Below are 26,814 nucleotides of genomic sequence, written 5' to 3'. Positions count from 1 at the left end.
TTAATAATTACAGTGCTTCTATCGGGAGCAGACATGATAGTGTATGAGGCAACTATTTCAACAAATAGGCCCCAAATCTCAGTGGCTTATAATAAATATGTATTGTTTTTATGTACTGGCTTGGGAGTTGGCTAAGGTTCACTCGATTGGGCCTGGGTTTGACTGAGCTTAGCTCCAGGCTTGCAGGACTGTGCCTGGGACAGATGTTCCACGTCTCATTCGAAGCTCCCGAGGACCATGTTCGTCTCATGGTGAGGGCAGAAGCACAGGGCGGGGCATGAAAACACACTGTGCGTCTTACGGCCTTGATTGGCACACTGTCACATTGTTTACGTTCAGATAGCCAAAGCAAGTCACGTGGCAGGGGAAATAGACCAGAAAAGGCCGTGGGTGCGTGATCATATTGCAGGGAGGGAGTGAAACAGTGGGAACAATAATCCAATGTACCCATGCTAGACAGACTGATTCTATTTTGGAAAGATGAGCTGTGGACATTGCCTCCTGTTTTAAATGGCATATTATTACCTTTGCATTCTGTCTGCTTCTGTTGTTTTGATAATTGACAGCAAAACCTCAGTCTGATGTTGTAGGTTAGCATCAGGAAGTGCAGCTCATCATGTGAATGGCTTTGAAAAGCACAGACTTTCAAAGTGGTTCCAAGGTAAGTCACCCTACCTTTACTGTGACTGTGCTGTACGTTGTATTAACCGTGGTCAGCTGTACAGATAACCTGTGTGTGTTTGTGTGATCGATCGAACTGTTGAAATGTCTTTGAGGAACAAAATAACTAATACTGAGTACAAAACAGGTTTTTAGTATGCACATGAAAGGGAAAGACACATGTTTAAACTGATAAGACTGATTCAATTTTTCACAAAATATTCTCTAAAGATCTAACACCCCCAAATCTATTTGTGCCGGAAAATTAAATGACAGTTGACTGTTTTGACAGAATATATTTATCTAATTTTAGATGATTTTCTTCTCTTTTTATTAAATTTATTCAGCTGGAGAGACTAGTTTGGGTATTACCCATTTTAATAAATACAGACATGCTTTATTTTTGACTAAAAAAAGTTGTTTGTATTATTAAAACTCTCCATTCTCAAATTATTTTATAAATACATTGTGGTCGTCAGAATGTTGACTTTGTCATTTGTCCTAACCTACTTTGTCAGACTTTTGAGAATAATGGTTTTATGTTAGTTATTTCAGTTTTATGTTACTTATGGTCCTTTTCTGTCCAAATGATTCTTGCCAAATTATTATGCATCATGGTTTTACCTTGCATGTTTCCTTCATAGGGATATTGTCTGGTTAAACCTTAGGTATCAGAAATTAACTCTTTAAAACTAAAACCATTTCCAGAAAGAAGATCACTTTCACCTTGACATTGTTTTTGCTCTGCGTAGAGAGTGAATTGGATTGCACACCTCACCTCATTAATGCAGTGTTGGATAGCCACTGCAGGTGTGTGAGGGGTTTGCATGTGTGTTTGCATAAATATGCATGCATGTGTGTTTCATCAAGGACCCCAAATCCTTGTTGTTATGGGAATGTTTCACTCTCTTGCACCTAAATGATGAACTTACACTCACCAGACAATGTGCCTCTGATGATACAGATGTCTTACCTCAGGTGTTGTACATTGTGTTTTGTGATACATATTATATATGTTATGTTTTATTATTCTGTGCAAACTTTACCCAAAGCCAGCAGCTACTTCAAAAGAAAAATGAAAGGAGGAGGGATTTAAAATGAGGGATGTGATTAGTAACCCATACATCTTGGAAGATGAGGTAGTACAGTGAGAGTATACTGTAAATTTTAAAAGATTTATGCCAAAGGTGAACAGAAATAGTCCAGGAGGAGGATGAGCCATATAAATAGAAGTCAAAGGAGGTCTGAGCTTTAATTTCTTCATCTGTTAAAATACAAGCAGTACTATCTTCCTCAGAGTCAACATGAGCATAAAACAAAGGTGCTAAGCAGAGTGCCTTCTCCCTGAGGTTCCTTTAGGCATTAGTTCATTCCTATGTCTTGAGACTAGAAATGGGTCACTCTAAAGCGTGTGAGACCCTAAATGAAAGGCCAGAAGACTGTCTGTAGACAGTGGGTAGCAAGGGGATTGACTGGAAAGGCACTTTGTTCTAAGGGATCTGACCCAGATGAAGAGCCCGGGTATACTCTTCTAGACAACTGTGTCTGCAGGGGGAGCATAGACTGGGGAAGCCCTGGACTCTCATTTTTCTCAGTGGTTGCAGAAAGGTGTTTTGTGGACAGCCTGCTAGAGGGCAACTACAGACACACTGTGACCTGCATCATTTTGAAGTGTGATTGAAAACTAATAAACCAAACAGGCAAACAACAGCCAAACCTTAGCTGTTTTCAAATTTTCTTCCTTCTAAAATGCTACTCTAATATAAGCATGCTATCTCGCAGTTCCTTTTTGAGCTGACTTACTCTCAGCTCTAGTTTCGTGTAAGTCAGGTTTCAGCATGGTAGAAGCCATTGGTTGGCTTTGGGTGACTGCCAAATAGACTCTTACAGGGATTATGTGTAATAAACACTCTGTCGTATATTCAACAGTGATCTCTATTGCAAAATACACTGAGCTTAAACCTTTAACTTCTGCCTAGTTGCTTAAAATTTTGCCAAGATTGCTTACCAGGAATTAAAAGAGGACTAGGAACTTGAGTGCTGTATGAAACATTAGAAGTGTCCAGTACAACATTAAGTGGCTTGCGACATGTTTAGCAGGTGTCCCTTTAAATGGATTCTGTGGTCAAATAAGTTTGGAAAACCCTATTATATAGAATTAGGTTTTCTGTACTAAAGGGCATCCCAAGGTCTTTAATATGCTAACATGAATCATGATTCTTTAAGAGATACAGTATGTAGCTTTTCTCACACTTATTTGACCGTAAAATCCTTTTGTTATAGAACGCATATTGCCATCTTAAGAATACAATGTCAGGCAGAGGCCATAGTGTAGTCATTAAAAGCATGGCCCTCTATTGTTTAACTGCGTGGGTTCAAGTCCTAGCTTAACCATTTACTGATTTTATGATTTTGAGCAAATTGCTTAACTTCTTTGTACTTCAGTTTCCCCATTTAAAATGAGAACACTAATGATACCTAACTATATGTTGTCATAAAAATTGAACAGAGCTAAAAACAGTGTCTGGCACATAGTTAATGATTATCATCCTATGGCAAACCTAAACTTGCCTATAGTTTAGGTTAGAATAAGCTGGACTAATACCTTTTATTCTAGAGATGACAAAAGTGAATCCCAAATGGGTTTCTCATGCACTACTCACTCATTCAACAAACTGTCCAAGTCCGGTATGCACCATGCATAATGATTCTGTTCCCAGAAATGAAGACGAACAAGGCACAGTTCCTGCCCTGGAGAACACACACATTAGTGACTTGGCTCAGATGACGCTGTTTAGGAACTGTAGGAAAGCCAGCAGGCCAGACCTCCTGACTTCTGTCCCCTAGCTCCTCTGATTTCATTCTGAGATAGAATGACCCATGCAACCTGTAAGCAAGAATATGGGGCATAGAGTACAGCCAATAGACTTGGGGGATGAGGGCATGTGTTGTAAATTTTTGTTGGTGTGATCTAGAAATTGTCAGGAGAAATACTTTTAAAGGAAAGCAATCTGTTAAAAATATAACTTAGAAAGCAAAGTAAGAGCTAGCATGCAGAAGTCTACGTAGGAGTTCCCCAAATATGGCTTTATTTATTTATTTATTTGGCTGCCATGTCACTGATGGCCTTCTCTGTGTTTGTTTAGGTATCTCCTCTGAGGGCTTTCCCTGGGACGGCTTCAATGAGCAGACACCTAAAGACCTTCCCAACAGAGATGGAGGCGCGTGGGTTCTGGGCTATAGAGCGGGACCAGCCTGTCCATTTTTGCTTCATGAGGAAAGGGAGAAGTCAAACAGGAGCGAATTGTACTTGGATCTCCATGTAAGTAGAAATCTTTGTGATTGTGCTGCGGTTCTTTGTGGTCAACAGAGGCTCATTTAATATGTATTTAATGTAAATTGTGTATATAAAGCTGCATTTAATGTATGGATCATTGTTTAAAAAAAATCAGTGGGCTGCAGAAAATCAAGATGCATCTTGGTGATCTGAAATTTGTACACTAGAAAGTAACTAGCAACTTGTCTGGAAGTGACTGTGTTTGTCATTTACCTGAGTGTTTTCAGAGCACTCTGTTCATTAGCTTTGCAGCCTAAATCTCTCATTGTGGGAGTACCCACTTGTTGCGAGTCACTTCTTAATATTCTTTTACTAAAAATTTGTCAATAACATATGTAAAGCCAACTGATATGCTCTGGATTCTCAAGTGAAATCCAAATACCCTGCCTTCCTTCCATATTCATGAACCTTTCTCTCCAGCTGCTCAAATAACAGGTGACTAGGTTGGCAGAAAATCTGCAGAATATAGGATGATGCATTTAAAAAACATAACCACCTTGTTTCTCTTTTTTAAAGTTTTTGTTCACTTTTAATAACCTCTCTGCAGTTTTTAAAAAATTTTTTAAATTTTTTAAATTTCAGTAGGTTTTTGGGGAACAGGTGGTGTTTGGTTACATGAATAAGTTCTTTAGTGGGGATTACTGAGATTTTGGTGCACCCATCATGTAAGCAGTGTACACTGTACCCAGTGTGTAGTCTTTATCCTTCGCTTCCCCCAACCCTTTCCCTCAAGTCCCCAAAGTCCATTGTATCATTCTGATGCCTTTGCGTCCTCATAGCTTAGCTCCCACTTATGAGTGAGAACATAGAATGTTTGGTCTTCCATTCCTGAGTTACTTTACTTAGAATAATAGTCTCCGATTTTACCCAGGTTGCTGCAAATGGCGTTATTTCATTCCTTTCTATGGCTTAGTATTCCATGGTATATGTATATATGTGTGTGTATGTATATGTATATATGTATATATATGTGTATATGTATATATATGTGTATATATGTATATGTATATATGTAAATATATACCACATTTTATTTATCCACTCATTGTGATTGATGGGGATTTGGGCTGGTTCTATAGTTTTGCAATTGCAAATTGTGCTGCTAATAAACATGCATGTGCAAGTATCTTTTTCGTATAATGACTTCTTTTCCTCTGGGTAGATACCCAGTAGTCGGATTGCTGCATCAAATGATGGATCTACTTTTAGTTCAAAAAAACATAGCCTTCCCTGTTTTCTTTTTGTTGTTGTTGTTGTTCTGTTTTTTTGAGATGGAGTCTTGCTCTGTTGCTCAGGCTGGAGTGCAGTGGCACGATCTTGGCTCATTGCAACCTCTGCCTCCCGGGTTCAAGCGGTCCTCCCACCTCAGCCTCCTGAGAAGCTGGGCTTACAGATGTGAGCTACCACACCCAGCTAATTTTTGTATTTTTAGTAGAGATGGGGTTTCACCATGTTGGCCAGGCTGTTCTCGAACTCTTGACCTCAAAAATGTTCCCTGCCTCAGCCTCCCAAAGTGCTGGATTACAGGCGTGAGCCACCACATCCAGCTACCTTCTCCTTTCTTATTCATTCTTGTTTTCATTGACACAGAAGTATTGACTCCTCCTTAGAAAGCACTGGGCTGGGGTTCACCTACTTCCACATTTAGATGGCCTGGTAGGATTGACCAGATTATTGTGATTCTCTGCAATCCCTCTTTACCCATCCAGTTTCCTGTCACAGATGAGGTGAGCACCAGAAATCTAAGGAGCACTTTTTCTTTTTTTAGCCATTAACTTTAATGCCTATTGACAATCTTGTGTTCTCCAGCTCATTACTTTCAGACCTGGAACCATGTTTTTGACGAGTGTGGGTTAAGTCTGTGATGTTCACATGGGCGGCAATCAAAGAGCAGGAGAACCCTGTATTTTTCATAACCATAAAATCATGGTCACTGTATGTCATTTTAGAACAGCATTCAACATTCCAGATATTACAAAAGGAGGTTTAGAAATGAAGCTGAAAGATGAGAAAGCTGCAGTCCTGCAGGAGATGACATGAGAATTAGTAAAGTTTTTGATTTTGTTCCCATATGTAAAGTTGCGCGTCTTGAGAGAGATGCTTAAAGTAGGAAGTGTAACAGTGACATCTGTTGGTCAATTACTTTAAGTTGCATTTGCTGCAAACAGCAGGCCTACAGTGTAAAAGTGAAGTAGATTTTGAAAAGCTACTTTCTTTTTCTTCTGTGTTTTTAAAAAATACTGTTTATGTGTTTTTAAAAATTGACTAAACTGTGTATTTCTGGTTTTCCTTTTCCTCTGTAAATTAAATGATTAATTTTTTACAATTATAAAAATTCTACACAATCCTTATAGAAAATTTGAAATACATACAGTGAAAAAAAAACCTCATAATCTTAGCAGCCAAGACGACTGTTACAATTTGATAAAATTTTTTTTGTATTTTTTCACTAAGTATGGTTTGTTTTTCAATGAGAGATTTTTTTTTAAACATAAAAGCATGCCAGATTTTATAACCTCGTCTTGTTTTTGCTTTTTTTTTTTATTTGAGATGGAGTCTTGCTCTGTTGCTCAGGCTGGAGCGCAGTGGCATAATCTTGGCTCACTGCAACCTCCGCCTCCTGGGTTTAAGCGATTCTCCTGCTTCAGCCTCCTGAGTAGCTGGGACTACAGGCGCATGCCACCACGCCCAGCTAATTTTTTGTATTTTCAGTAGAAACGGGGTTTCACTGTGTTAGCCAGGATGGTCTGGATCTCCTGACCTCATGATCCGCCTGCCTCGGCCTCTCAAAGTGCTGGGATTACAGGCGTGAGCCACCGCACCTGGTCTCCTCTCTTTTTCAAACAATTACTCTTACACTGCTTATCCAGGCTGTTGCAAGCTCGTTACAGATGTGTTTTAAGTGATGAATATTCCACGAAATGATATGCCAAAATTTAATTATTTCTCTGTTATTGGATATTGAAGTTGTTCCCAGTTTTGGAATAGGACCACTATTTGGAAATAAAATAGCGTGACTACAAATACAATTTTTCCTATACCCTTCCCCCCCATTATTTAGGACTATTTCCTTATGATAAAATTCTAGGAGGTGGATTCTTCTCTATAAGTATTTTTAGGTTTTTTGATATTTATCACTAGATGAAAAATGTCTATTTCCTGAACTAGCCTTTTATGGGTTTTATATATTTATATATGTTACATATATGATATATAAATTATGCATATGTATATATGTATAATTTTAATATATGTATAAATATGTGATATATAAATATATATTTGTATATATAAATATTGTGTAATTAAACAGTATATATTAGCATGTTGCTTAGTTTTTCATTAATCAGAATTATAAAACTAAAATAGTTTCTTTAGATTATTTTCTGAATCAACAGTTTTTATAGTTTGGGCCCTGTGTTTCCTTCCTCACCTCAAGCCCTTCTCCCCTTTTTGGACTGTGTGATTTGACTCCTATGTGTTTAAATATTGATATTCTAGGTAAGGTTTCTATCTGAAAGGATTCTATTTATTTAGAACAAATGTGTATCCTATAAAAGACTGCAAATTGGGGCAGTGTATACTGCTTGGGTGATGGGTGCAAATCTCATAAATCACCACTAAAGAACTTACTCATGTAACCAAACAGCACCTGTTTGCCAATAGCTTACAGAAATCAAAAAGTAAAAAAAGAAGAAAAAAATAGCCTGCTGTTAATGACTAGCAGCTCACAAAACCCCTTTCCTCTGGTGGGCTTTGGACTCTAAGCAATATATTGATCAGCCTGAGACATTGGACCAGCACTGCCATGCTTCCAGTTTTAAACCTGACTTGCAGCGTCACCATCAGGATGTTCCTTTCTTAAGCCTTTTTCTGTGGCTACACTGACTCTCATTAGTACGTGATGAAAGGTAAAACATCTCATACTTGAAATAATTGGTGGGAGTTGGCATCCGTGAGTCAGGATGGACACTGGTGTTAAGGCTACAGCTGTTACTAAGTCCCCTCATTTAGCTGGGCATTCATCTTTTAGTTACTAAACTGTGAGAAGACTCAGAGGTTCCTTGGGGAATGGCAGGAGGTGGGGTTGGTGTAGGACAAGCACTAGGGAGACTCTGGGGGCATCTATTTAACAAACTAAATGAAAACAAACAAACAAACAAAACCTCCTTTACCTTCACAACACTTCTGACATTCTGAGACCAAGTGTACGTGTTTTTCATAACAAACAATTCCCCGATTCCCTGTAGACACCAACTAGATGTCCCACAATTCAATTGACACGATCTACTTGGAATTGTAGCCACATGCCACAAGTTAAGGATTCGGTCCCACAAAACTGCCACACCTCAGATGCCAGTCACAAGTAGTGGGTTCCCAGGTTACCCATAACTTTTGTCCAACTTGGATACAAATAGGTTCCTATGACCCCCTCTTCGGGTTCAGTAATTTGCTAGGATAACTTGTACAACCCAGGGAAACAATTTACTATTACTGTTACCAGATAGGGGTCTTGATCCAGACCCCAAGAGAGGGTTCTTGGACCTTACACAAGAGAGAATTTGGGGCAAGTCCATAAAGTAAAAGCAGGTTTACTAAGAAAGTAAAGGAATAAAAGAATGGCTACTCCATAGGCAGAGCACAGTGGTATGGGCTGCTTGACTGAGTATACCTATAGTTATTTCTTAATTGTATGCTAAATAAGGGGTGAATTATTCATGAGTTTTCCAGGAAAGGGGCAGGGATTTCCTGGAATTGAGGGTCCCTCCCCTTTTTAGACCATATAAGCAAACTTCCCAACATGACCATGGCATTTGCAAACTGTCATGGCACTGCTGGGAGTGTCTTTTAGCATGCTGATGCATTATAATTAGCATGTAATGAGTAGTGAGGATGACCAGAGGTCACTTTTGTAGCCATCTTGGTTTTGGTGGGTTTCGGCTGGCTTCTTTATGACATCCTGTATCAGCAGGGTCTTTGTGACCTGTATCTTGTGGCAACCTTCTTTTTTATCCTGTGACTAAGAATGCCTAATCTACTAGGAATGCAGCCCAGCAGGTCTCAGCCTTATTTTACCCATCCCCTGTTCAAGATGAAGTCGCTGTGGTTCACACGTCTCTGACATTACCAGTTTATTACAAAGGATATTTTTTAAAGGATACAAATGAATAGCCAGATCAAGAGATATACATAGGGTGAGGTCTGGAAGGGTCCCGAGCACAAGAGCATCTGTCCCCTGTGCAGACAGAACTTCTTTGGGTAGGGTTTTTATGCAGGCTTCATTATCTTGGTGATTAGCTCAACCTTTAGCCTCTCTACCCTCCTGGAGGTGAGTTGTTGGGACGCAAAATGCCAACCCTAATCACAAGGTTGGTTCCCTTGGCAACCAGCCTCCCATCCTCTAAAAGTCACCTCATTAACATAAGTTCAAGTGTAGTTGAAAGGGGCTTGTTCTGAATAACAAAAGATGCCTCTTTCACCTTTGTTTCTGAGCTGTTTCAGAAGCTGAGGACAAAAAACAAATATTACAACTTCTATATATATTTGAATATATTTGAGTATATCCAAATATTACTACTTCTGTGGCTCTTATCACTTAAGAAGTTACGAGGGTTTTAGAAGTTCTGTCCAAGACCCAGATGAAGACGAAATATACAGTGTATTTCTCATTATATCAGTATATCACACAACTAGTACTTTGGTGTAGATGCTAGACTGCTGTGTAGGGAAGCTCTGTTTGGGTAATTATCCTGCAAATCCTGGTCAAGCAAATTCTGTAGACTATTATGGGCAAACTACAAAGCTCTGGAAAGACTGAACCCAAAGCTCTGTCAGCTCCACTTTTGGGCCATGAAGTTTCCAAATATTGTATGGGACATGCCTATATTACAAAATTTTTTTTTTTTTAATCTAAAATTCATATTTAACTGGGTATCCTATATTTTATTAACTAACTCCATCACTCCTAGATATTACTTTTGAAACAAGATCCAAATGTGTGAATTGCCCTTGGGTAGCATCTATATATGACAAAACCTCAGTCACCCCGGAGCGCCCATTTAGGACATGAATATTAAGAAGTTAGCCTGAAGGGTCAGTTTTTTATGTTCCACTGAACTAGGAGCTACCATTAGCCATGCATCTCAGGTCCTAGGGCACTTTCAACCAGATTTATCAAAGGCAACTGAATATAGTCAGAGACTTAGAGAAGCACTGGGGCCTAAATTCTTATAACAAGTGCGGTTTCCTGAAGATTCCATTGGAGAGGAATGCTCACCATGGAGAATAGTTTGTAATGTGTCTATAAACAAAGACATGGGTGGGTAGAAAAGACCCTAAAAGAGGTATGGCCTGAAATTGAAAACAAAGATACGAAAAGCAGGAAGCAGGTAAGTAGTCATTAGGATTATATCCTGGTGGCAATACTCTCTGGAAATAAGATTTTGCATGCCAGCTTTTAAAACGCTTTGGGAGGCCGAGGCAGGTGGATCACCTGAGGTCAGGAGTTGGAGACCAGCCTGACCAACATGATGAAACCCCGTCTCTACTGAAAACACAAAAATTAGCCGACCGTGGCGGTGGGCGCCTGTAATCCCAGCTGCTCGGGAGGCTGAGGCAGAAGAATCGCTTGAACTGGGAGGCAGAGGTTGCAGTGAGCCGAGATTGCGCCATTGTTTTCCAGCCTGGGTGACAGAGCGAGACTCCGTCTTAAACACACACACACACACACACACACACACACACACACACACACACACACACACATTGTTTTCCAGCCTGGGTGACAGAGCGAGACTCCGTCTTACACACACACACACACACACACACACCCCCCTACCCCTGAACTCTTCTTGTTGATTCTGGTTTCCAGGGCTCATCACAATCCCCTTCTCACCTGTGAGGCCCTGCATATTTTTTTACTGAATTGGCTTAATTGGCTGGGGAAGACACAGCATCCCATTCCAAGTAATTGTATCTTATGAACCTGGATGTAATTACCAAGGCTACTCCCAACCTTGACTGTCTAAACGGTAATAAGAACCTCCATGTCTTACTGATCACTTCCTAAAGGCCAGACCCTGCCCTTAGAGGTGTTGTTATACATACTGTACAAATAAGCAAGGGCACGGGCAGGATTTAAACCCAGATCTGAGTCTAGACTCAAGTACTTAAATGTTAAGTCCTTCTACCGCTCCACTACTTCTGGACTTGTTTTCTTTTGTTTTTAGTTTAAGAACAAAAGACATTCATTTAATGGATGGGGATTAGCTCCTATAATCAGTGAGAAGGATTGGGATCCAGGCTCAGAATTAGACAGCTAGAACTACAACCAAAATTACTCCACAGAACTCATCCAGTAAAAATTCTGCAGCTACTAATATGGGACACTAGATTCCTCAGGCATGCACCAGGTATCCTGGGTCTTTCAAATTAATGGTGATTGAGGTGATGGATATCCTAATTACTTTTAATCATTACATATTGTATACAAGTATCAAAATATCACACGTACCCCAAAATACGTATATCAATTTTTTACATTTAAAAAATAAAATTAATGGTGAAATATTGTTGGAAATGTTACAAATGCAGGTTCAACCGTTTGCTGCCTGCCAAACCAGTTAGCAAGGTGGGGGTATGGTAGAAGAGTGACTTTATTGTAAACCAAAGCTAGCCGTGGAGAAAACGGTCCAGGCTCTTGTCTTAATGGAACCGCTTCAAGTTTCCAAGAAAAATGCAAGGGTTTAAGAAGCGGAAGTTTTGCCATGGAGTACCCTCCGTGCAGGGGGTGAGGCAGTGTCCATCTGTGTGACTTGTCCCAGTGGCTTAGTTATTGCCACATCTGGTAAATGGGCCTGCATCATCTCATCATCTTGGGCTCAACTGCAGCCTTGAAGCAAGCTCCGGGTGGGGGAGATTTCCACAGGTCCTTGTACCGTTTCAAGATTTAGTCTCTGGAATTTTTTTTTTTTTTTGAGACGGAGTTTTGCTTTTGTTGCCCAGGCTGGAGTGCAATGGCACGATCTCAGCTCACCGCAACCTCCACCTCTTGGGTTCAATTTATTCTCATGCCTCAGCTTCCTGAGTAGCTGGGATTACAGGCATGCGCCACCATGCCCGGCTAATTTTAGTATTACTAGTAGAGACGGGGTTTCACCATGTTGGTCAGGCTGGTCTTGAACTCCCAACCTCAGGTGATCCGCCCACCTCAGCCTCCCAAAGTGCTGGGATTACAGGCACCCGCCGTTATGCCAGGCTAATTTTTGTATTTTTGTAGAGATGGAATTTCACTACATTGGCCAGGCTGGTCTTGAACTCCTGACCTCAGGTGATCCGTCCGCCTTGGCCTCACAAAGTTCTGGGATTACAGGCATGAGCCACTGCACCTGGCCAGTCTCTGGAACTTTTAAGCAGACATATAATTAAATGCACTAGCAGTGTGAGGGGGTGTCTAGTGGTTAACACAAAGAAAAAGAAAAAAAGAATAAAACTTTAAAATTTAGGCACTCAGTTACAGGAACACCAGCAGATTTCAGTCCTTCCACCTTCCTTCACTCCTAAATAACAAACTTCACAGCATAAATTAGATTCAACATCAGTAAATGCGCAGATTGCTCTCTGTTGTGTCTTTGCTTACATGGAGAGGGCCGCATTTTTGTATTGTTTCCATGGAAGCCAATGAAAGAGTCTACCCCTTAAAGCTACAGGCCATAGGAATGGCTTAACCAAATCATTAGGATATTCGTGACAATGTGACTTGTTCTTGCAAGTGGAGTGAATTTAGAAATATCAGAGTAGCTTGTTTCCTGATGGAGGGTGTTCATTTGTGTATGTGTGAGTACATGTCAGTGTGTATGTGTGTGAAAGAGAAAAAGAATGAGAGACAGATCATGTGTCTGTTGGTGGTATAAGAGATCAAGAAATTATCCAGATGAAAAGAACAGTTCAAAGGGATGAACTGATCAATTTGGAAAAATCATTGTTTTTTACAAATTCCTCATCGCTTTAAGTCATGATAAAGCAGTTGAAAAAAAAGTAATCTGATTTATTTCCTAATTCACATGCAAGTTAACCAGTTATTTCTCAAATTAGTACAAATTTGGAAATTGATGTGAAGGATGGTTATCATGTTTAAATAGAATTTCTATTTTCTGCTGATCACAAATTCTTAAAGCAGTTCTCACACTTCTCTACAAGTTGAAAGATAATGGCAAATCTGCTAACAGCTCAGCTTTCTTTTTTTGAGACGGAGTCTCGCTCTGTCACCGAGGCTGGAGTGCAGTGGCACGATCTCAGCTCATTCCAACCTCTGCCTCCCAGGTTGAAGTGATTCTCCTGCCTCAGCCTCCCAAGTAGCTGGGATTACAGGCAGGTGCCACCATGCCCAGCTGGTTTTTGTATTTTCAGTAGAGACAGGGTTTCACCATGTTGGCCAGGTTGGTGTTGAACTCCTGCTCTCAGGTGATCCTCCCTCCCTCAGCCTTCCTGCGTGCTGGGATTATAGGCATGAGCCACTGTGCCCAGCCTCAGCTTTCTTTATAAAATAAAAAGAATAATAAGCTTGGCTAAATTATTGCATCACCTTAATGCTTAATGGAACTGTGAAATTTGCTTTTCTTTGATCTTGATAACACACATTCTTATTTCTTCGTCTCCTATTCTGATGAGAAATATCATAGCTGTTCATATAAAATTTGGACTTCTGAGGGTATATACAGAGAAAACTCTGTATTATACTTCCAAAGCCAGAGAGATCACAGAATAGAACTGAATTTTATATAAAATGATGAGGAATTTTTCTAGGAATTGTATATAAGTGAATTGAAATATTGCCACTAAAATACTTTATTTTCTATAAAATTCACATGATTGTTTTTGGCCCCCTTTGGATGTGTTCCAATTTCTTACCCTCATTTTTCTGTCTCAAAAGCTTAAGGTTCTGTCTGCATTCACTAAACTTAGAGTGCTGTGAGCCTCACATGGTATCTTCCAACCTTGGTCTCTTGCTACGTACGTCATTTATACTCCATGTGTGTCTTTCAAAAAAGCATTTTTTTCCTCTCTCTCTCCAGGATGAAGGTGGGAATTTGTGGTTAAAATTACAACCCATATGAGCTATTTAGAATTTGAAATGCAGTGGCCTTTGCATACTGACTGTTTGTGAACACTCCTGTATTAACATAAAGTTCTGGTTTTTATGGCCCAGTTGTTTTTTTTTGTTGTTGCCTTTTGGATTTTACAGATTTTAGTTAAGCAATTCCAATTTATTAGTATCATTATTTCTAAATTGCATGAAGGATTGCAGCTACTAGTGTCTCGCATATGAACATCATAAACTTCCTTCTCCAGCTATAGAAAGTATGTGACTTTGATTCTAGGAACTGTTACAGCATTTCTTCAGAATATTTCATGAGGCTTTTTAAAGTATTGAACATGACAGTAGTCCTATATATACTTGTTTTATTTAAATATCCAATTAAAATGATGTACCACATGGAGGCAATAGTGAATACATTTCAAAACCATGGAAAAATGGTTCCTCCCCACCACCTGCACATGCTCCATAATAATGATGGTCACATTTAGCTCCTGTGGGGAATCAAGCAAGCACTTGATTAAGAATATTAGCACATTTAATTCTTGAACTATTCTATGAGTTAAGTATTATTTTTCCTATTTTACACGTGGATGCTATCTTAGAGACATTAAAGAACCTGCCTTAAGTGACAAAAAGCTAGTGTGTGACTAGTAATATCTCAGGCTAAACCCCAATATGTCCCTTTTCAAAGACATAGCCTTATTGCCTCTACTTTTTCTCTGTTCTCTGTTTAAGAATTGGTGTTCCTATTTCTCCTCATCCTCTCCAGCACCTGTTGTTTCCTGACTTTTTAATGATCGCCATTCTAACTGGTGTGAGATGGTATCTCATTGCGGTTTTGTTTTGCATTTTTCTGATGGCCAGTGATGATGAGCATTTTTTCATGTGTCTTTTGGCTGCATAAATGTCTTCTTTTGAGAAGTGTCTGTTCATATCCTTTGCCCACTTTTTGATGGGGTTTTGTTTTTTTGTAAATTTGTTTGAGTTCTTTGTAGATTCTGGATATTAGCCCTTTGTCAGATGAGTAGATTGCAAAAATTTTCTCCCATGCAGCCATAAAAAATGATGAATTCATGGCCTTTGTTAGAGACATGGATGAAGCTGGAAACCATCATTCTCAGCAAACTGTCGCAAGGAGAAAAAAACCAAACACCGCATGTTCCCACTCATGGGTGGGAATTGAACAGTGAGAACACATGGACACAGGAAGGGGAACATCACACACCGGGGCCTGTTGTGGAGTCGGGGGAAGGGGGAGGGATAGCATTATGAGATATACCTAATGTAAATGACGAGTTATTGGGTACAGCACACCAACGTGGCACATGTATACATATGTAACAAACCTGCATGTTGTGCACATGTTCCCTAGAACTTAAAGTATAATAAAAAATATATATATATATACACACATATTTAAAAAAAAAAAAAAAAAAGGATGGGCCGAGCGCAGTGGCTCACACCTGTAATCCCAGTGCTTTAGGAGGCCAAGGCAGGTGGATCGCTTGAGCCCAGGAGTTTGAAACCAGCCTGAGCAACATAGAGAAACCCTATCTCTAGAAAACAAAACAAAACAAAACAAAAATTAGCCAGGCATGGTGGCATGCACGTGTGGTCCCAGCTACTCAGGGGGCTGAGGCAGGAAGATGGCTTGCGCCCTGGGAGGCAGATGTGGTGGTGAACTGAGATTGCCCCCACTGCACTCCAGCCTAGGCGACAGAGCAAGACTCCGTCTCAAAAAAATTGGATCATAGCTGTGGCAATGCCTGACTTACCTTCTCCTTTGCAATTTTAGTGCATTGACATTTGTTTCAACAGTTTTCTCTTTAAATGTCTGAATCATGTGGGTATTAGGATCAAAGAATCATTGCTGATTCAGGATTCATTTGTGACCTTTCTACCCTCTGTAAACTTCTAATTTCAGTAGCCATTTGATTCTGGGTAACCAGCAGATCTATTTTGCCTCCCTTCCTATGTTTAGTAGGAAAGAAAACTGTTATAAAATACCGTAGTTTTTTTGATTTATTGTCATGAAAAGAAGCATTTAGAATCAGATGGATCCAGTGCAAATGCTGGCTTTATTGCAGAAAGTTTCATTGGACAGTAATAATCTGTCAAATGCAATTAATGACATCTTTCTCATAGAGTTATGGAGAGGATGAGGCTGCAAGAAAACTTGCATAATAAAAGAACCGAGCATGGTGCCTACTTGGAACAGCATGCATGCTCCTCCCATCCATCTTCATTTTCTTTTAGGTAAATCCCCACCTTCCCTAGATTTTCTTTTGTCCCCTTTAAAAATATTTTTAAATGATACCTGGATCTTTGGAGTTCGAACTAATATTCTCGAGATAACTTTTACTTTAAAAAAATTAAAGAAGGAAAAGAAAAAGTTATAGCGGTAGCCATGAAGTGCCTCGCTTTACTGCATGAGAAGAAGGGAATATAGGCAATAGGCGTAAGTAGTCTAATAAATTCCAGGTCTTCATCTTTTATCAGGAGCAACTTAGTCACAATGAAATGCTTTCTCCGTAGACTCCATGCCTTCTGCTGTCATTAGCCATACAGAACAGCAATATTATGCCTTCACTTTGGGAAAGCTCAAAGCTCTTCTGAAACACATCCCAGGAAATTCTGTACTTTAAAGACTGCTACCCACCAACCCTCATCCCACGCCCCCCAGCTTCAGAAGTCACAGCCTTTCTCTCCCCTTTTACATTATTTTACTTTGTCATCAATATTAAATCCATTTCTAGGGGACCTTTGACTCTGGTTGGTGGAACAACCCAGTCTTAGAAATATTTGAGAGTAGGATTCTAGCCAGTAATGTAATAACTATTTCAAAGTTGATTTTCATGTCTGTAATGTTTTATTTCATTTGTAATGAAGCAGCACTTTTGAAGTCTAATGAATTGACCCAAAACCAAAAATAAATGAATAAATGAAATGGCTGGTGCTCTGCTATGGAGGACCCAGGCTTGCTCATTGTCTCAGAAGAGTCCTTCCCCAAAGAAGGGAAAATGTCAGTGCTAAGGCACCTAGTCTTATTTTCAGTATGCTTTCTCTCATGAGAAAAGGATGGAAGAAACCCCAAATTCATGGATTTTTTTTTTTCTCTCAAATAACTGAGTTGGTTTAAAAATCATGTTGGAGCTTGGGAAACAAAATAAAGAGCAGGGCAAACTTTGTCACCTTATGCAGTGGCCGCTTGAGAAAACTTTATTCTCTTCAAGTGACATAGATGGAAGAATCCAATCCAGAAAACACTGGCCCTGAAACACCCAAAGGGATTGCTTGGAAGAATTTTCTTTGGAGCTCAGTTTCCTTGTGGCATGGTTGCGGCTGGGGCATGCGGAGGTGTGTTGTATGTAGTTCTTCTGCCCAAGTGCGTATATCAGAGGGAGTTGGGAGAAGAAAACTTCTGCTTGGGCTGTTCATCAGTAAATACTTGTTTTATAATGAGAATGCTAAAAACATCTGTTAGATGATGGTTGGTGTCCCTAAGGAAGCTGTTCCTTTCCTAGGAAAACATATCCTACTTACTGCAGGTTATTGATGAGGGCCAAACACATAATAGTGTATGCCTCGTAACAATTCATGAAGTGTAGGTACTGTTCTTAACAGTTTCCAGGCGAGGGAGCCGCAGCACAGGGAGCTTATATATAACTTGCCCCAGGTTAAGTCTCTTGTAGGAGTGGAGCATGGTTGTGAGCCCAGGACTCAAGGTTTGTTCTTTTTTTTTTTTTTTGAGATGGAGTCTGGCTCAGTTGCCCAGGCTGGAGTGCAGTAGTGCCATCCTGGCTCACTGCAACCTCCACCTCCCAGGTTCAAGCGATTCTCCTGCCTCAGCCTCCCGAGTAGCTGGGACTACAGGCGCACACCACCACCACGCCTGGCTAATTTTTTTGAATTTTTAGTAGAGACGGAGTTCCACCATGTTGACCAGGCTGGTCTTGAACTCTTGGCCTCAAGTGATCCGCCTGCCTCAGCCTCCCAAAGTGCTAGGATTACAGGCGTGAGCCACTGCACCTGGCTGAGGTCCTGTTCTTAACTCTGCACACTGCCCGTGTTCCTTGGTCATCACAAGATTACATACCCACTGCTGTCTTCCTTTGTTCAAGCTTCACAAGATGTCCCAGCCTTTCTCCTTTCCTTTTAGATTCTTCTAGTTTGTTATCTATATTCAATCCATTTCTACAGAAGCTTTGATACTGCCCAGTGGAACCAGTCTTAGAAATATTTTACTCTTAAGACTTTTCAACAGAGAAAAAAGCCCTTAATCACTGGGATGGGTCCTTGCAAGAGGCAGGTGCTGCCTGTTTTCTTTTTAACCAATTAGTGAAAACAGCTGCAGGCTTTTGATGGGATGACCCAGAGAGGCTGTTGTAAGCGTTGCATTGGCAGAGGAACGCCACAGCATGAAGGCAGGGAAAGTGCTACAAAACTAGATGTGTAAGGGTATCTCTGGCTTTTTCTTTTGTTTGGCCTTATATTCCTGTGAATTAGGTAGAAGCAAGGTGTTGTCTCCATTTCAAAGATGTGGAAAATGAGTATAACGAAGATGCTGATCAGGAAGAAGGTAAGATCCCACAGCATAGCAGCAGGGTGATGTGATGTGGGTGAACAGGAGATGGGATGCCTTTTTCCCCATCTGGGTGCTGCACTTGAGCAGTATGAACTGGTGCCAGTTGTTCAGCTTCCCTTGACCTCAAATGCCTTTATCTTTAAAACAAAAGGTCAAGCCAGGCCGGAGGCAGTGGCTCACGCCTGTAGCCCCAGTACACTGGGGGGCCGAGGCGGGCAGATTACTTGAAGCCAGGAGTTTGAGACCAGCCTGGGCAACATGGTTGAAACCCCGTCTCTACAAAAAATACAAAAATTAGTCAGGCGTGGCGACACGCAACTATAATCCCAGGTGCTCAGGAGGCTGAGGTGGGAGAATCATTTGAGCAAGGGGAGGTGAAGGCTGCCTGAGCAGTGATTGTGCCACTGTACTTCAGCGTGGGTAACGCAGTGAGACCCTGTCTCAAAAAAAAAAAAAAAAAAAAAAAAAAAAACAAGCCAGGTAAATTTCTACTATTTCTAAGGTCCCATTCAACCTTACAACAACTGGATTCTACCCAAATTATTTCATAATCTTGTACTCCTTTTATACGACCCCTCATTTTACGGACATTTTTTGACTCCTTGTGATGTTATAATTTCCTCAGCTCTCCCCTTTTGTTCAAGATGCCGTTTGTTGAATTAAAACACACTTCCTGAACCAAGAAACCAGGTCTTCACCCATTAACCTACCCATATCTTTATTCAGAACTTATTTTTCCCAGTACATTGCTCTTAACTTTTTTCACCTGCAGAAATAGTTTCCTCACTCTTATTTACCCTTACTACATTTAACTACACTTTCTACTTTTTGTTTCAAACAGTTTTCACGTGAAGCTATTTGAACTACTTTGGGAAGCTAGAAGCAATTTGTCATTAAAATCAGGCCCAGAACTTGAAATAAGTTGGACAAGGAGAATCATGACAATTAAGTAGCCTAACAGTGAGATGCGATCCTGTTTGCTTTACTTTCACGTTGCCTTTCTGAAGTCTGTTGAGAATGTGGGGATGAATTATCCAAACTGAGTAATAGCGAGAAGTGCTACAAAGAGTAAGGGGGCCCTTAGGGAAGTTTCTTTCAGTGTCCAATTTTTGCAAAATGATACTTAAAAATTTTTATTGCTGATTTCCTAATATTGGGAAAGTCAAGGAGCTAGGCTCTACTGCCTATAGGAGATAATGTGCCTTTTATTGCAATTATTCTTATCTCACTAGGTGTCCACTTACTAGACTGATGTTCTGTTTTTTTGTTTTTTGTTTTTGTTTTTTGAGATGGAGTCTTGCTCTGTTGCCCAGGCTGGAGTGCAGGGGGTGCATCTCGGCTCACTGTAGCCTCCACCTCATGGGTTCAAGTGATTCTCCTCCCTCAGCCTCCCAAGTAGATGGGATTACAGGTGCCCACCACCATGCCTGGCTAATTTTTATATTTTTAGTAGAGACGGGATTTCGCCATGTTGGCCAGGCTAGTCTTGAACTCCTGACGAGCTACTGTGCCCAGCCTAGACTGATGTTCTTTTTGCCATGAGGTACAGTTGGCTCCAGCTTCAATCTGTGTACAGCTGAGAGGACAGTGAGGTGGGAGAAATGAAGAATTCACTGCTAGTAAATTCTCCACAAATACTATGCTCACATTTTTAAGTAGCTAGGTACTGATTGTTTTTAACAGAGTTATAACAGAATATCTTGTAGGTCAAATGCTACCTATTTTTCATGTATCCTTTGACTTAGAGTTGTCCCTCCATCTGCTTGGAAGATTGATACCCATATACCCAAATCCTCTCATACCCAAGTCCCACAGTAGGCTCTGGGAATCCACTTACAGGAAAAGTTGAAAAGTCGACCTTTCATATATGCAGGTTTCACATCTCATGAAGACTGCATTTTCCATCTTCTTTTGGTTGAAAACATATTGTATAGGTGAACCCATACAGTTCAAACCTGGGTTGTCTGAGGTGGATCATTTTTAATCTGGCACAGATTATTTTTTGTAGATTTTTCCCCAAGTTACGCAAAAGAAAAGAATGGTCATCCTCAGTATAAGGTTGGTTGGTTGTTTTGGTGAAGATCATTTTTGCACAGATGTGGCAATTAGAGAGTTTGTGTGTCTTGAGGTTAGGACAAAAGAGAATCAGTTGAGGTAGGTTGTAAAGGATGAAAGCCTTCACTTCTGCTGGTTTTGTGTAATAGGTGCTTATTTCAGCACATAGATATTGAGATAATGTCCAAGAGAAGCGATTACTTTCCTCCCTGAAAATGTTAAAGCTTTAAAGAGATTCATTTTTCAAGACCAATTTAGATTGAATTTGTAGGTTGCTTATTTGAATATTACAATCTGAAACACTCTCATTCCCTGAGTGACCAGCAGTGGTAACATTTTTTATGGTCATGAGAACCAGTGGCTTGAAAGAGTCCGTGTTCAAAAGATCTCTTTGAATCTTACTCGTGCTCCTCTTAGTCGTGTTCATATTTAGATGGTCACTGCTGGCTTTCATTCAAAATTGTTTTAGGTCTAGCTATTACTATTAGACTGAACCTGGGGGATAAAGTCCTTGGTTATGGTCTGTAAACAAGAGTCTCCTCTTTCTAAATAGAGATCTCCAACTAAACTACACATTTCATGGAGGTGGAAGGCAGGGCTGTCTTCATTCTTATGTCCTCACAGCCTCATTCATTGTTGGTGCTCATTAATGACATTGGATGAAGAAGTCTTCTTAATAGAAGTCATGCTTCATAAATGAAAGAGAATGGTAGGGGCAAACTGGAAAACCTTGATGTGTTTGAGCCCAGAGGATTCCGTGTCTCTTCTGTGGTAGATAGATAGGCCAGCTAGGTTTACTGGAATTTTTGCTTGATTTTTCTTTCCTCTCTCTCCATTTTTTCCTAAGAAAACTTGTAGATTTTTCCCCAAGTTATGCAAAAGAAAAGAACAGTCATCCTCAGTATAAGGTTGTTGTTGTTTGTTTGTTTGTTTGTTTGTTTGTTTTTGGTGATGTTTGTCTTCTGTGTCATTTAAGAGGATAAAGTATACTTCACATCCCAGTTAAAGACCACTAATGAACTGGGCTGAAACCTTTGCACCTCGCTGTGTGTGGTCTTCTATTCGGGAAGGAAGTGGAGCCTCTGGGCTTTCGAAGAGTGGTTGAGAGTGTGGATGCTGGAGCCTGCCTGCATGGATTCACATTATACTTCCACCATCCACTGTTTCTGTGGACTGGCAAGACTTTTAATCTTTCTTTGCCTCGGTTCTCTAGCAGGAAAAAGAGAATAATAATAATAACAACTCATAATATGGTTGTTATCTGTATTAAGTGAGTTAATACGTGTGGAGCACCTAAAATTGTGCTTGGCACATGGTCAACCCTCAAATCTTAGATGATGTTATTCCCCACTTACTAGCTGTGTTAAGTTTGGCAAGTTACCTTCTCTCAGCTATGGTTGCTTACCTTTAAAAATGGGCCTAATAATACCTTACTTACCTAGAGCCAAGGGGATGAAATCAGATAATCTCCTGGGACCAAAGACTTGACCCACTTGCCATGAAATTGTGTTGACATCTATGAGTATTGAGGGGATACTGAAACCTTATAATTCTGCTCCATGCCATGGTGCAGAAGGGCCAGTAGCCCCTTCCAGCATCTGTTCCATTTTGCCCAAATCTATAGAGGGGCCTGGAAGCTTATTCCAGAAATCAATAATTAGTTATGTCTGAGAAATTGAGTCTTTTCAGTTCATAAAAAAAAAAAAAAAAAGACCAAATACGTGACATCTCCCACTGCCCCCTGCCATATTAGAATTGGATGATCTGCATTGCTCGTAAGAAGACTGATCTTAGGCCGGGCGCGGTGGCTCATGCCTGTAATCCTAGCACTTTGGGAGGCCGAGGCGGGCGGATCACCTGAGGCCACGAGTTCGAGACCAGCCTGACCAACATGGAGAAACCTTGTCTCTACTAAAAATACAAAATTAGCCGGGTGTGCTAGCGCATTCCTGTAATTCCAGCTACTCAGGAGGCCGAGGCAGAAGAATCACTTGAACCCGGGAGGCAGGGGTTGTGGTGAGCGGAGATTGTACCATTCCACTCCAGCCTGGGCAAGAAGAGCAAAACTTGGTCTTAAAAAAAAAAAAAGAAAAGAAAAGAAAAGAAAAAAGACTGATCTTATGATCTGTTGTGATCATTTCTTCTTTCTACAATCTTGAAGAAGCAGATGTCTGATTTTAATCAATGGGTATTTCCTCTAGACAAGAAGCTTGTTCTTAGACTTAAAAGACACCATTGAATTTTTCTGCAGTGTCCTGGTGGCTTTTTGATTAAGTGTGCCTCAGTTAATAATTCCCAAAAATACTATGATCAGGAGCAAACAGAGAAGTACCTGTTTAAAACACAAGATCAAATCAAGATTTAGAAAGTGTTTTACTTACCCTTAGTGTGGTTGATGGGATGCAATGATGCGTTCTTATCTGTGTGAGCGTTCCTTTTGAATACATTGCTAGAAATGTATTTTTGCAATCAGAATTTCTCAGTATTGATGCTTAGATTGTTTTTAGTACTGAAGAACATGGCTCAAGTTATCAATGTGTGACATGCAGCCACCCACTCCTGCAGATAAAGCCAGACTGTCATTTTCCTTATGGCTACCATTTCCATTTTGCGGAAGGAATTACTGTTTGTGTTTAACACTTGACCACAATCTTCTTGGACCTTTGCTCAAACAGAGATGGCAATTACTGTTCAGCCAGTTTGACTTGCCTCTCCAACCAGAACAGTGTCCTGTCCATCCCAGGCACTCACTGCATGCCTGCTGAGTGGGACTGGATTTGGAAAACACTTGAGGCCTTCAGGTAGATAGGGAGCTGTCCCAAGAGGCAGCTATGCAGCTAGGAAACAGGGCTGCAATTTTTACCCCCATCCTTTGTTGCCAGTTTCCCAGCATATAGAGTGGTAGAAACTACACTGGGCTGATGTTTGGAGGTTGTTTTGTCTGTCCTGTTTTTGTTGAGACAAATTGGGTCTGTGATAGAGATCTGACTGATAGAGACTTTTCAGATGTTTTGCCCTTTAGGAGAACGTGGATCCTTGGGGATCTTCAAATTGTTTTGTCTAATAGGGCAGGTTGTGTGTTACACTGTGTCATGCCAGGTTTCATTTAGTTGGCTGGGACACCAGAGGGGGAGAGGCGTGTCCTGCTGCTGCCAGGATTTCTAAGGCAGCCAGGAAGTCACAGCTGCTGAGCAGAAAGAAGCCTGCGGTTGGCACAGGGAGTGTAGAGGGTAATCATTCCTGCGGAGCCTGGGCTGTTTACTCTGCCACCCTGTTGCTGGTGGACACTGGGTGTGGTGGGTGTGCTTGCCTAATACCTGTTTGTAGAGCACTGAGACAGCTAGGGCAGAGCTAAAACAGCAGTCATCTGAAACCAGTCGTGTGGGTTTTCCCTCACGGGCTTTAGGAGCTAAAATCTGCATTCCGGATGAAACCTGCAGGGAAGCGGAAGAAAGCACTTAAAAAAAAAAAGCTTCAAGGGCAGTAAATTAACTGCTTTGAGAGTTCTAGGCACTTTTGAGATGATCTGTTGCTTTCTTTAATTTGTTTCCTTGATTGCGGCTTCGTAAGTGGCTGCTGATCTGGGTGTACTGCTAGTTTTTTTTCCTGGATGCCCCAGGCCTCTCTGATCATAATCCAGATGAAAAAGAAGGCCTGTGTCAGAAGTATTTCAGTTGTTTTCTGCTGATTCACTTCTGATTCCCTTAGGCTGCTCTGGGCAGTGGCTAAGTGCCCTCAGTATCAGCTTGCCGGCTCAGCACTTTCAGAAGCCTTCACTTGCTCACCAATGAGGAAGTTGAATGCCACCAGGAGAACCGCCGGCCTGGGGCGGAGCTCCTCGTGAAGTCCTGGGCTGGGATTACAGGGCAGGCTGACTTTCCCTATGACAAAAAGGCTTTTGTCCCCGGGAATAAATACGGAAGTTTCAGAAGAGCAGCCTCCCTGGTCCGTGTGTAGTAAGGTGCGCAGCCTCGGCTGCTTCTGGGCATAGACTCCACAGACTTTTCACAGTTGCCCTGGAACACATCATCGCACAAACCGGAAGGAGGGCACTGTGACCCGAAAGAGACCAAGTGTGTTTGCTGTGCGGCTGACAGCCTGACTCCCAGGTCCTGTTGCTCTCTGTCCTGTAAATTAAGAGCAGATGGAGTGGATAAACTGAGAGCGCAGGAGAAGGTAACACAAGTCAGAACTTCCACCAAGGGCATTACTGAGACATGGAGAACATTGATAATTCTCTGGATGGCAGTGATGTGTCAGAACCAGCAAAACCAGAAGCCGGACTTGAAGTGGCTCAGTCGATCCTGAGTAAGTTCTCTATGAAATCCCTATTTGGGTTTACGAGTAAATTAGAATCTGTGAATCCAGAAGAGGAAGATGCTGTGCTGAAAGCATTCCATAGTTTAGACGTGAATCCCACATCTCAGCAGGATGATTCCAGCAATGGCTTGGATCCACAGGAAGCAGGGTCTCGGGTTTCACCTGACCTCGGAAATGATGAGAAAATTGCAAGGGTGGAGACAGAATCAAAGGGAAGTCAGAGAAAAGAAGCAGGGACATCTCTCCTTGCTCAAGAGCTGCTTCCACTGTCTACTTTGAAAGGGACAAAAGACGATGTCATTTGTGTTCGTGGGACCCTGGTGCACACCACCAGTGATTCTGACTCTGATGATGGTGGCCAGGAGCCAGAGGAGGGAAGCAGCACCAATGGCCCAAAGTCCCCTAGTGTTGTTTTATCTGAGCCATCTCAGGAGTCCAAAGAAAACCCAGGAGGTTTCAGGGAAAATACTGTCACTGGGGAAATGAATGGTGCAGAGCTCTGTGCAGAAGATCCTCAAAGGATTCCACCTGAGATGAGCAGCAAACTGGAAGCTGGCAACGGTGGTCTTCAGACAGAGCGTCGCCCCAGCCAGGACCAGGTGGGAGAAGAAGGGTCCCAAGACCTACCTGCAGTAACAAACCAGAATTCGAGTGTTGGTGTCACTGAGAGTGCCTCTTCTAAAAAAGAAGTCTCTGGAGAGAAGTCATTCCAACTTCCAGCTTTTTTCAGTGGGCTTCGTGTGCTGAAGAAGGGGGCTACCGCTGAGGGAGGAGAGACCATCACGGAAATTAAACCAAAGGATGGGGACTTAGCTTTGCTCAAATTGACGCAGCCTGTGCAGAAGTCCTTAGTGCAGGCAGGGCCGCAGACAGTGAAGAGTGAGAAGAAAGCAACTGATCCGAAGGCCACTCCCACTCTCCTGGAGCAGCTCTCTCTGCTGCTCAACATTGACATGCCCAAAACTGAACCGAAGGGAGCAGACCCTGAGTCGCCCAGGAGAGAAGAGATGGGCTGCAATGCTGACCAAGAGAGCCAGAGCGGCCCTGGAGTACCACAAACCCAGGGTGGTGAGGTCAAGCCAAAGTCGCCAGAGACAGCCCTGGAGGCTTTTAAAGCCCTATTCATCCGGCCCCCCAGAAAGGGGACCACAGCTGACACCTCTGAGCTGGAAGCTCTCAAGCGCAAGATGAGACATGAGAAGGAGTCGCTAAGAGCTGTGTTTGAACGGTCCAATTCTAAGCCAGCGGATGGCCCCTCTGATTCCAAAAGTGTATGTAGAATTGGGTTTTGCATTTTAACATAAAATATGGTGCTGCTGTATTTCTTTCCAGGTTTCCTCCCAAAGTGAATCCTAGTTGCCTGTTAGTGATTCTTTTAGTTGAAAAAGGATTATAGTCAAATTATATTATCCTGTAAGGAGTATGGAGTTAACCAGAAGTGCTTTTCATGCGTCCTGATTTTTATCTGGAATATTGCAAGAGGGATATACACAAAGATGTGCAGGTAGGAAAGGGTAACTGTCACCGTGAATTTAAACGTTGATGGTAAATGCACTTATAAAACTAGGTAGCATGAGGAAATGATGCAAGATGGCAGTATAGCCCAGGTTTACAGGGTTTCCTCACCCCTTAATTATACCTCCGCAGAAAGTCTATCGTTCCTTTGAAAGTCTGCCATTTGACAAAATATGTGTTTGTGGTGTGATTAGAGTGTTCCACATTGGTTGGAAGGCTTCCAGATTTAGAGCACTGGATTTA

General features: G+C 41.4%; 1 protein-coding gene across 4 annotated transcripts in view; it reads left to right on the top strand.

The window, feature by feature from the left end:
- The window catches only part of FMN1 (formin 1), a 431,150-nt gene that overhangs the window by 100,810 nt on the left and 303,526 nt on the right, over positions 1 to 26,814 (top strand). For 2 of the 4 annotated variants that reach the window (XM_034938470.3, XM_063596523.1), the window contains exon 1: positions 14,964 to 26,327. The exons of 1 other annotated variant lie outside the window; for it this stretch is intronic. In XM_034938470.3, the coding sequence (XP_034794361.3) occupies positions 24,954 to 26,327 (1,374 nt within the window). In that variant the 5' untranslated portion in view covers positions 14,964 to 24,953. Of the gene's footprint in view, positions 1 to 3,806; positions 3,983 to 14,963; positions 26,328 to 26,814 lie in introns of those variants that run through there. One more of the 4 variants, XM_055098140.2, reaches the window with a different exon arrangement.

This window comes from Pan paniscus, chromosome 16, assembly GCF_029289425.2.
Source record: "Pan paniscus chromosome 16, NHGRI_mPanPan1-v2.0_pri, whole genome shotgun sequence".
Classification (NCBI taxonomy): Eukaryota; Metazoa; Chordata; class Mammalia; order Primates; family Hominidae; genus Pan; species Pan paniscus.
Note: the sequence above shows the minus strand (reverse complement) of the source record. Positions and strands in the feature narration are given on the sequence as shown.